Source organism: Choristoneura fumiferana, chromosome 15 (genome assembly GCF_025370935.1).
Source record: "Choristoneura fumiferana chromosome 15, NRCan_CFum_1, whole genome shotgun sequence".
NCBI lineage: Eukaryota > Metazoa > Arthropoda > Insecta > Lepidoptera > Tortricidae > Choristoneura > Choristoneura fumiferana.
This window is the reverse complement of record NC_133486.1, coordinates 3397000-3409025: the sequence shown is the minus strand read 5'-3', so window position 1 is coordinate 3409025 and position 12026 is coordinate 3397000. Positions and strand designations below refer to the sequence as shown.

General features: G+C 38.2%; 2 protein-coding genes across 2 annotated transcripts in view; both read right to left on the bottom strand.

The window, feature by feature from the left end:
* Positions 1–12026, bottom strand: part of LOC141435809 (toll-interacting protein-like) — an 82029-nt gene that overhangs the window by 34357 nt on the left and 35646 nt on the right. The window lies entirely within an intron of this gene.
* LOC141435808 (uncharacterized) overlaps positions 1–12026 on the bottom strand; it is a 30001-nt gene that overhangs the window by 3323 nt on the left and 14652 nt on the right. The window contains exons 4-8 of the mRNA XM_074098634.1: positions 8327–8492; positions 6882–7012; positions 4551–4688; positions 1924–2101; positions 19–167 (exon numbers count right to left, since the gene is read on the bottom strand). Of these exons, the coding sequence (XP_073954735.1) occupies positions 27–167; positions 1924–2101; positions 4551–4688; positions 6882–7012; positions 8327–8492 (754 nt within the window). The 3' untranslated portion in view covers positions 19–26. The remainder of the gene's footprint in view (positions 1–18; positions 168–1923; positions 2102–4550; positions 4689–6881; positions 7013–8326; positions 8493–12026) is intronic.

The following is a 12026-nucleotide window of genomic DNA, read 5'->3' as shown; positions in this document are numbered from 1 at the left end:
TGATGAAGGTAGTCTCACCGGTCCAGTTATAGCCGCACGCGCATCTTTTCGGGCTGCGAGACGAGCCCGTACTTGTCGAGGTGCTGGTAGAGCGCGGCCAGGTACTCTTGCGGGTGGTGGCTGTAGTGCTGCACGTGCGGAGACTTGTCCCAGCACTTCCACGTGCACTGTACGCACAATCGTAACGTTAAGCTAGTCATAACTAGTCTTATTCATCATCAAAACAAAAAAAAAAAAAACAAAAAGCAAACACAAATAAAACAAAAAAGAAATACACGATTTTGTGTGTCCACGCAAAAGTGAAACGGCCGCTGACTCAGCATAATGCTGAGGGCGTTGGACGCCTGCAGCGCTGACATTCTGTCAGAACCGTCTGTGACTCACGGAATGATACATAAATATACAAGATCAATTATTATCTTATCCATGTGTAAATAAAATTAAGAAATAAAATAGATTTAGGGGCTGTTTCACAATCCATTGATTAGCGTTAACCGACGGTTAAATGTGATGCCGTCTCCGTCTATTCGAACAAAACAAATAGAGACGGCATCACACCTAACCGCCAGTTAACACTAATCAATGGATGGTGAAACAGCCCCTTAATTGTTTATGTTGTAATTTTCTCTCTTACTGTTTATCTGTATAGCTTACTATTTTGTGGTGTACAAAAAAAGAGTCACTCGTATTAAATTGAATGTAAGGCTGCGTTTCCACCAGAGATGTGCTGTGCGAGTGCCTATCCTGACACAGCACATCTCTAATAGAAACTAGGGATGTTATGGAGCTCCGTATACGTAACCCCAACTATCGGATATCCGAAATTAAAAACTATCGGTAACGTAACCGTAACCGAATTTGATATATTTTTTTTTGGATAGTTTCGGAAAAGGACGGAGTCTAAATGCGACATGTTGTGACAGGTTTTTGTATGTATTTGCCCTGCGGAGCCGACAGATCAACCGCGCGCGTCCTCTGTAACTATTGTTTATTATTTCTATTGCTTAGTCGTAACTTACGACTCGTAACTAAAGGCTGACCAGAATTATAAAAAACCTCGCCATATTGCGGAAAACTAATAGAACTAATTTCTTGCACTGGTAACAATAAATTCAAATGTCATCTGTCTATTGCTGTCAAAGTTTAACGTTGTTTGCGCGTCGTATTTTAAAGTGTAAAGGTTGCCTGGAAGAGATCGCTCTTAAGCGATAAGGCGGCCTATTGCTCACCTTGTCATTTTTTTTTCTCTGTGTATCTGTTTTCTGTATCGCTTACTATGTCTGGTGTACAATAAAGAGTCTTTGTATTGTATTGTATTGTGTTATTTTATGTTTTTGTGCCTTAAAATGCCGAAGATTATCCATAGCCTTGGAAGGAAAATAATTCACAATCTATAAAAGTATTAGTCATAGAAAAAGTCTGCAGGATTAGAAAATATTCCTTTAAATAACATCACCGACACTGTTGTCAATATGACTGGTAGGTACCGTATAGTAAGTGTATAGAATGTTGCCATATAAAACGTAGAAGTGCTGCCCTGGCGTCAGGTTTTTTACATTCCTGGTCAGCCTATACGAGTATTACAATAAAGTAAAATCATTTATATTCCTATTTGTATTTTACTTTTACACTTTAAAAAAATCTAATATCCGTAATCAAAACTATCGGATAATCTGTAATAATTTAATATCTGTAACCGTAACCGGTATTATGTTTGACATACGTATATCCGTATCCACATCCGAAATGTTATATCCATAAGATCCCTGGTAGAAACAGCTGAGCGGATGAACAGAAACTAACAAATAATCGAAAACGACATAAAAATCTAGTCAATTAAAAAAAATGTGCCCACAAAAATGAGGCGGTTTAAACGTTCGAATAATCGCCGAAGGACATGGTTAATGGGTCATAACAAGTTACCTTGGTCCCCATCTCTCGCCAGCTGTCGTGCACGGCCCTGTTGGAGCGCTCGGCGCCGACGGGGTCGCTCTTGGACAGCAGGAACAGCGCGGGCGCGCGGCACGGGTTAGTGTGGAACATCTGCGACGACCGGATGTAGTGGCGGGTCGCTGCGTGCTGGAAAGCCTTCATGTGGTATCTGGAACAGTTAGCGTTTTTTAAGGTTCCGTAGCCAAAATGAACCCTTATAGTTTCGCCATGTCTGTCTGTCTGTCTGTCTGTACGTCCGTCCGCGGCTTTGCTCAGGGACTATCAATGCAAGAAAGCTGTAATTTTGCACGAATATATATGTAAACTATGCCGACAAAATGGTACAATAAAAAAATCAAAAAGAAGTACTTTTAGAGTACCTCCCATAGACGTAAATGGGGGGTGATTTTATTTTTCTCATCCAATCTTGTAGTGTGGGGTATCGTTAGATAAGTCTTTTAAAACCATTAGGGGGTTGCTAAAATGGTTTTTCGATTCAGTGATGTGTTTGCAAAATATTCAACTGTATAGTGCACATTTTCATTAAAATCGAGCCCCCCCCCCCTAAAATCTAAACCGGTGGGTGGAAAATTTTGAAAAAATTCAGGATGGTATTAAGTATATCAATCTTACAAGGAAAAAGCAACCTAAGGTATAAAATAAACCTGAACTTGGATATTCCGTACAAAATACGAAATCCTTAGAAAAATATTACTTATTTTTTTCGTAATGGCTACGGAACCCTATTTCGGGGGTGTCCGACACGCTCTTGGCCGGTTTTTTTGCTAGCCTGTTAGAGTTCCACTGCTGAGCAAAGGCCTCTTTTCGCCACTCGTCCCTATCGAGTGCATGCTCCTGCCACTCTATTTGATATGCGTCCAAGTCGTCCCGCCATCCCCTTCGGTCGGTCTCTGTTACGATGGCCACCCCACGGAACCCAATGGGTACTAATTTGGGCCCATCGCTGTGGGTGCATGCGGCAGACGTGACCAGCCCAGTCCCACAGGATTTATTGACATGCGAAATATTTCTAGATGGCGTTAGTGTCGAGTGGTTCGTTTGACGTTACAGTTTTGTCTCAGTTGTGCATGCGGCCCTATGTGTGCGTGCGCTTGTAAATATACAACTTTCACGTGACGCGGCAGTCGTCGTCCGAGCAAGACGTGTTCTTTTCGCTTTACCCACACATAGGGCCGCGCGCACAACTGAGTTGAACTATCTGTACTAGAGTTTACCCGCGGCTTCGCACGCGTAAACTATGCGATCTGGTAGTTACAATTGAATTAGTTACAAAATTCCTGTGGGAAATCCCAAAATTTATATCGTAATCTTCATTGAGGTGTTGTGTTAAGAACAACTATCCCGTGGGAATATTGGAATAAAAGTAGCCTATGTGTTATTTCAGACATCCAGCTATCTACATACCCATGACTCTAAAGCCAGCGTAATCTGGCGCGCGGCAATGAATGGGTAAAAAGCTTTACAGACTGCAATGCAGGATAATGAATAGATTTCTTTTCCCTGAATGGCAACACTGGCATAGATAATAGATCGCTCGTTTTTGGCTCGAAATTCGAACTTGTGATTTTATATTTCCAGCCTATACAAATATGTCACACTGCTGGGCAAGGCCCCTTCAGAACAAGAGTTTTTCTCGATTCCCAAGGTCAAAGAATCGATATTGTTTAAAATTCCAGAGAAATAATGCGTTGTTTGGGAGAAAAGTGTCAAAATGGTGTTTTAGAGCGCCATCCTGCTCTGTCTCATTTTTTTTGTCCCGTTCTGGCGGTTCACTTTTATATTATAGATTTAAACCAATATGGACTTGAATTATTCGGAGTTATAATCGTTAGTAACAAAGATTTGATTAGTGATTGTTGTTTATTATTAATTTTTAAGTAAATAATCTTCAGATTTCCAATAAATATGAATTGAAATTTTATGCGAACCTTCGTGCATCCATCAGGTCACATTATACTCGTATTACAGTAAAGATATTTTTATGTTGCTAAGTCAATTTTCGACTGCATAAGACGTTTATAGGTCAAACATGATGCGTGAATCACATAATCCAAATAAATACACTTATCTTTTTATTATACCTGCTTAGCATCATATGATAAAAATGGAAAATATATCTTATCTGTTGGATTTATTATTATCTGCACGTTTTCTTTTATCAACATCAACTTTGATTACAAGCAGAAAAACCGGTCAACTGCAAGTCGGACTCGCGCACTGAGAGCTCCGTAAAAATTATAATTTGTTTAGTTTTTTTTAAACTAAATGTCATTTTTACACAGAGGGTGTTACTTTGAATCCAGAGCGGAGCGAGCGATTCAAAGTACGCCCGCCTTACTTTTTAGAGATTGTTAAAGGTTGATATTTTGATATTTAGCAAACCGTTGCTACTCGAAAAACTCGTAACTTCGTTGACTTTTTTTAAAATGGTTTTTTTTAAATTTGGCATTATTGTTCTATTTACTACTTTTTATCTCGATATTCCCACGGGATTTTTGTAAAATCAACGAAATTTAAATTCAACTGCTAAATATAGATCATGCGTGCGAAGTCGCGGGTAAACACTGGTATTGTCTAAATCTAAAGGGGTCACTCACTCCATATAGGTCTTCAACGTTTTCTGCATGATCTGGTTCTTGGGGAACACGGCCTTGGGCACGCCGATGGAGATCTCGCTGATGTCGGCGGCCGAGTCCCACACCTGAGCCGCCACGCGGTCCAGCACCGGCTGGTAACTGGAACAAACGATTTAGGGCCATAACAATACAATGACCCTTTATTGACCATCAACACATAGTAAGCAGTACAGAAAACACAGGTATATCCTACTACCGCCCAGCGTGCTTTAAACAGGACTTATTTTAATTTGACATCAAACTCTATTTTATAGGTAAGTGACATAAAGTTACTTAGTTAAGATGTTTGGCTTTAGTTTTGTAACTAAAGGACCCCATACATCCTGTATTTTTTTTAATGTAATTTTTTCGTTAATTTTATAACTGCAGTTTTTAAGTAGGTATTTTATTTGTAATTATTTTATTTATTTTTAAAAAATGACTTTCTGCCGAGTTTGTTGCGGCGCATTCTTCTTGACAATGATGGTCTTTCCGAAAGCGCTGGTAATTGGAAAAAAATGACGTATACACGGTGATTTTTGATCGGTGATCAGGAATAAGAAAAAGCGATAAAGACGGTCATACGGAATAACTTTGGAAAAAAACCCTGATTTCATTCATTGAGGCTTGTGAGGTGCTGAGGTTTCTATGAAATAGCTGATTTTTTTTACCTCGATTTTCTTATTGGTCCCCATGGGAACAGTTGTTCAGTATGACCGTCCTTATCGCTTTTTGTTATTCCTGATCACCGATTAAAAATCACCGTGTAGAATTGCGGTGCAGCCTAATTACAGAATAAACGATTTGATTCGTCTTGACGAGTACTTTGGTAACCAGGGGATAAAGTACAGTCAGCAAAAAAAAAACTTATATTAGAAGAATTTTAATAAAAACTTTTACTGAACTGTTTAAGGAACCCTTCATGTACGAGTCCCACTCGCACTTGACCAATTTTTTTTTTAATGCGAACTTACCGCAGAATAAAAAAAATAAGTTTCAATTTCGAGGCAGATTTTCATTACTATTTTAATAATAAGAAAGCTACAATGTGTCTCTAATCGACAATTAAGAATATTAAAATAGATCATAACAGTAATTCATGTACCCACTTTACAATTTCTCGGAATATTATCCTATATCGCGTATGAAGTCGCGGGCAAAAGAAACGCGTAATAGGTACTTTAACGTTTTCTAAAATTCCACCCCTGAATCAGCGAAACAGGGTTTCAAAGTTGGTACGATACGAATTATAATTAATTATGTATGTACTTGATTTTTGAACCCCAAATTTAACGCGAGCGAAGCCGCGAGCAAAAGCTAGTAAATAAATAAACGAACAGGGCAAGTTAATTAAAAGCCTGTAAAAAAAACATAATATGATGCCTATTTATTCCCCTTAGGGGATAAGTTCGCCTTTGTACATCTGGACTCTGGACTGGACCTTTGGACATTATATACCCTGAACGTCTAGAAAAACTTAACTGATTCTAAACCTTGTGCAAGGTCACCCGGATTGCTACCACCATCTTGCTCACTAATCCTGCCGTGAAGCAGCAGTGCTTGCACTGTTGTGTTTCGGCGTGGATAGTAAGACAGCCGGAGAAATTACTGGCATTTGAGGTATCCCATCTTAGGCCTCTAGGTTGGCAACGCATCTGCAATACCCCTGGTCTTGCAGATGTTTATGGGCGGTGGTGATCTCTTACCATCAGGAGACCCACTTGCTCGTTTGCCATCCAGTCGAATAATAAATTCAAATAGCGAACCTACTGTGTTAAAAATAAAGTAGTAAAGTAGTTGGAGTAGTTTTTGTTTTACTTTATTATATAATTTATTCTTTTTTTTTGGGATTTTTGTCATTTTTTTTAATTGTATAAGTAACTGTTTTTTTATATTATAATTATGATTAATGTTTTTTTTTGTATATGATTATGTTATTGCTATTATGTATTTTTATGTGTATCGAATAAATAAACTTCTAAATTGTATTTAATTAAAAATAAAGTTGTGTTAAATACTTGTGATGTATACATATCATTTAATAATATTGTAATTCTGTTTAAAAAAAAAATCCTCGTTGAGTTTCTTGCCGGATTCTTCTCAACAGAGGTTTTTCCGAACCGGTGGTAGATTTTTTTTTGACAGTCATAAGTGCTTGTTATAGCCTAAATTGAATAAAGATATTTTGACTTTGACTTTGAATAAATAAATAAATAAAAACAGAATGTAACGCTACTTCATCGCAGGAAACTGCAGACTAAGTTGGGGCCAAAAGCTAATAATATAAAAAACCTCATAGTACATAATACTCACGTTTTAGGGTCCTTCAACGCGTGCACACAGACCTCGCCCCACAAGTAGCCGGCCACAGAGAACCCGTGCACGCACAGGCTGCTGTAAGTGTCGTTCACGGTCATGAACTTGAGGACATCCCCCGCCACCAGCTGCAAACAATGCCATAATGTTAACTTCTTATCATACTTCCTACTATTGTGCGGATCCAGGGCGCAGGACCGACCTTACCTCCAGTAGCCATCTAGGCGCCCCGGGCAAGTCTTACATTTGGTGCTCATTTAGATACGACAAGCGACAAAATGAATTTTAAGTTGATCTGGCGCGCGAGGCGCCCTGTAGTAAGTACCTGGCGCCCCGGTCGTCTCTTCTAAAGCCAGCACTGCCTGGTCGGATCGCCAGAAATATAATACTTAATAATAAAAATATTCACGCGAACGAAGCCAGGAGTAAAGACTAGTTGCAAATAAAGAACCTGTCAAGAGCGAATCAGATTCGCGTTAAGAGAGTAGCGAAAAACAGCGTCTGAATAATTAATTGACCCAGAAATATGTATTTTTTTTTCTTTTTGCAAATTTTTTGAAGACTGTAAACTAAGTGTCGGAACTACAAAATATACTTAGCATTAGTCAGTCAAGATCAAGACCGCCCGGCTCGTGTACTTTTTTTATATAACCAATTACGTCAAGCAAGTTCGCTGACCTCGTTAAAAATACCTACCGATCTAATAAAAACTATTGACAAAAAGTAGTCGGAGATATACAGACGCGTTTTTCTCAGGTTTTCTGAAGGCGAAGTAGGTAAGCGTCAGAACCCCTGGACCAATGGTGATATCTGATAGTTAGAAAATATCAAAATGCACTAAGTGCCTTTTTGTTACTATTTTGATACCTAACTTCAAATAATTAGTACCTCGATAGACAACAAAAAAACGATTAAAGCAAGTGGTCTAGACGACATTCTGACGTCAGGACGTCAGGGATGTCGGGACCGCTTTTTTTTTACCTAGTTCGTGGTAACACAACTAATTTATCTTCCAGTCGCGGTGGAGACGGCAGGTCCATGGTGTTCCGAAGCGAAGACGTTCATGAGGGCTTTGGGGGTGCGGATGCGCGAAAGGGGTTGTGATCCTAGATCGGGCTCGCACCTGGTTCAACGAATATCGTTGGCAATACAGCGCGGTAATGCGGCGGGTATTTTCGGTACTTTTGGACCGGATGCGGGTCGGGTGGGGTTTTGACATTCGCAATAAAGGAAAGCGTTTTTATTGAAGCCAGTTGTGGAGGTGTGTATGTCTTTTCTTGTTTATAGTTTAAGTTACTTGACGAAACTTGTTGTGGATTAGTAGTACCTTTTTGTAATTTGTTTATTCCTTTATTTTTTGATTATTGTATTAAATGACTTTGTATTAATTTATCTCTTGTAAGAGAGTAGGTAAGCCGAAAACTTTAGAGTAATTTAGGTACCTGTGAACCCTTAACTGGCCACATGAGCTGCCAGGGTGTGCAGGAGACGCTGAGCACGTCAAACCCTTGCTCCAGGTACAGGGTAGCATATTTTCGTACGTGCTTCTGCCGAGCCAGCAGCCAGTTTATCATCACGCAGAGGGGACGCGTGCTCTGCTTGTCTATCCTGGAGAAAGATGATGATTAATATCGTACGACTGGAGCTCGTGCAAGTGGCGATGTGCAGGCCATATACCATGAGAACGATGGGCGTTGGGTTTGAAAATTTCTTGAATGGAGACCGCGGATAATTCTAGACATCTAGGTAATTTTATTATTCCTAAAACTGCTACAAATTCATTTTTTATGACGTACTAGCTAACGCCCGCGGCTTTGCCTATGTTGCTCTTATATGAGTAAGTAACCCGTACTCACACACTCACATTTGAAATTTATTATGATCAATTAAATTTATTTCATGAATTCTTTGGTGAATTACATCATGAGGAAACCTATACAGTGGTGGCCACGTAATTAAGAAACGATTTGAAGTTCCAGATTATTTTTAACTAAATCATGTCATGTGTAGTCGTGGGTCCTTCTTAGAAGTAACTAGTTACGTAATGAAATAGCCACATGAATAGAGCAAACGGGATTTAGAATAAAGAATAAAATTACTGTCATTTTACTCAAATTTTGTTTTTATTCTCTTTAGTACAAATTCAAATAGTAATGAAGCTGGACAAATAATTAAAAACGATTTATTGAACGGCTCGAAAGTTTTTTTATTTGAAACTTAGATTAACTAAATCACACTAACGTGAAGTGTGTACAGAAAAAAAAGCAATGTTAAACATTTTAACTAAAATTAATAGTTAGTAGCATGTCCACGGCTTTTTATTACTGCCTTACACCGGCGAGGCATTGAATCTATCAATTTTTGACATTTCGCAAGAGAGATAGAGTTCCATTCTTCTAAGAATACGTCATACAGTTCTCTTAAATTGCCACACTGTCGATTTGAAACTTTTTCTTGACTTCGCACCAAAGATGCTCTATTGCTCTAAGATCGGGGCTGTTGGCTGGCCAATCTAAGACAGAAACTGATTGCGATGTGAGGAATTCCTTAACTGTACGTGCAGTATGCTTGGGACCATTGTCGTGCTGGAATGTCCAAATAACCGGAAGCACGCCTTCAGCATATGTTAACATTGTTTCTTCCAGTATGTTTTGTATTGAAATTGATCCATGTTTCCTTCTATCAGCCTAACATGTCCAACACCATGTCCAGAAAAACATCCCCAAATTTTTACATTTTCCCCGCCATGCTTTAAAGTTACTTTTGTGTACTTTGGGTCGGATGCTTTATTTGGAGGCCGTTTTAACATATCGTTTGCCATGAGAAACATACCCTATTTATTTTTGTCTCGTCAGAAAAAAGAACGTTTTTTCCACTGTCTGACTGTCCAGTTTTCATATCTTCTTGCAAATGCAAGCCGGGCTTGCCTATGACACCATTTCAACATAGGCACCTTCCTTGCTATCCTTCCGTGCAACTTTTCTTCCACCATACGCATTCGAATACTGCGTGCCGAGATTGCTGAAGGGTTGTTTTCGCCAAAATATTCTTTTCTCAACTCATTAGACCCTTTAAAAGAATTTTGTTTTGCCAAACGAACGATATTTCGATCATCTCGACGAGATGACTTTCTTTGTCTAGGTACACGCGGAACATTTGAAGTAGTTTGATACGTAGCAAAATGCTTTATGGCGTGGAAAAACCATAGTTTTGAACATTGCAGATGATCGGCTATGTGTTTATACGACCAATTCTTGTCGCGAAGTTTTAGTATTACTTTTCTTGTAGATTTATCACAACTTTTATTTTTCCCCGTTGTTTTTATATGAAGCAATCGCCTTTAAGACTTTTACGGCACTAAATGGCGCCAAAAATTATTCAAATAATAACCTAAAACCACAAAGCGGCGATCCGTTCTCTATTTAAATTTGAATAAAAATAAACTATTCAGCGTTCTTAATTATATGACCAGCCAGTAAGTAGTAATACTAGGTTTAGATGTAATATATAAAGTTTATCTATTTATTTTTTAGCCAATTATATGTATAAATGAATTTACCGCTAGCAAGGAAAAGTTTTACGATACCGAGAGAAGTACAAAAATATACATACAGTTAGTAACACTTGTCAGTTTGAAAAAATCTTCTCTATAAAAAATCGTTCTTAATTATATGACCACAACTGTATATAGCGGCTTAATGGTGTCTCAAGTTCCCAATGAGCGCGAGTCCGCGTGGTAACTGAAGCCCACCCTATCACATTCTGAGAGGAGGTCTGTCGTACAGTCGAGTTCATAAACTTGTCAGCAAATGTTTGATCAAAAATATCTGAACACGACTCTATTACTAATGGCATAGAAATGTGTTCAGATATTTTTGATCAAATTTATGCTCACATGTTTCTGAATTCGGCTGTAGCAAGCTGTGAGACATAATTATATGCCGGATATGATAATAAGATTAATTAACTTTGTGTTTTCGTAGAAGTGACATAATGTTTATAATAAGAATATAAACAGAAACAGATCAAAGTCCGAAATAATGTTCTAGTTTAAAGATATAACATTGTTATCGCTACCGCTTTTTTAAATCCATAATGGATAAATCGAGAATACGAGAATAGAAACATTAATCATGATGCGTTTTGAAAATACGACTGTAAAATACATGATAATTACAAACTTCAAATTCTAAGTAGGTAACGCTATAATTGAAGCACTTACCAGATGTGTGAAGAAAAATTCAATAATAGTAAAACAGCTAGGCTGGGAAAATTCAATAGCCTATTGGACGATTTCTAACACTATTTGTTAAAAAAATATTTTTTTCCTGTCCATGAAGTTGATTACCAACATTACCAAGTAGTTTCTATAAATTACCTGAGAGCAGTTTGTCGAAGTTAAGGGAAATAAAAAAAAAACATGGTGTATAATAATGAACTAAAAGAATTTCTTTGCTCACCCGCGACCTTATGATAGCTGTGTGTGTGGTACATTCCGAAAATCAATAGCGTCTTTTTCTGAGGGGATTTCAAACCATTTGCATAATTTCCCACTATATTTATTTTTCATTAGCTTATTTTCTTGACGGGATTTTTAAATATTTTACCACATTATTTTTTCACATCAATAGGTAGGTTTAGGTTAGGTTAGTTAGGTATCTCCAGATGCCCAAAGGGCAAACTGCCCAGATATAGGAGCCCTGCGAAGCGGGGCTCCGTTGACATAAGGCGTAGTGGGTTCCCTATTGAGAAAAAATAATGTGGTAAAATATGTGAATGGTTAAAAATGTCGTCAAGAAAATAAACTACTGAAAAATTAATATAATGGGAAAATATGCGAATAACTATAAATTCTTTCGGGAAAGGAAGCTATTGCGAAAAAAACCGGGCAAGTGCGAGTCGGACTCGCGCACCGAGTGTTCCGTACACATTTATAGGTATGTAAGTAAACGGGAATCGTGTCTTGGAGATATTTCTCGCTTTTTCCGAGTGATTTAATATATCCAGTGTATGCAGAGCCCTACTCTTAAGTAAAATGTACGCAGTGTGGGGTCAGATTATATTGGTCATTGATATTTACAGACTTAAAATTCATGATTTTCAGACTTTTCTAGTTGGTTGTGTTATAATAGCTACCTTCAT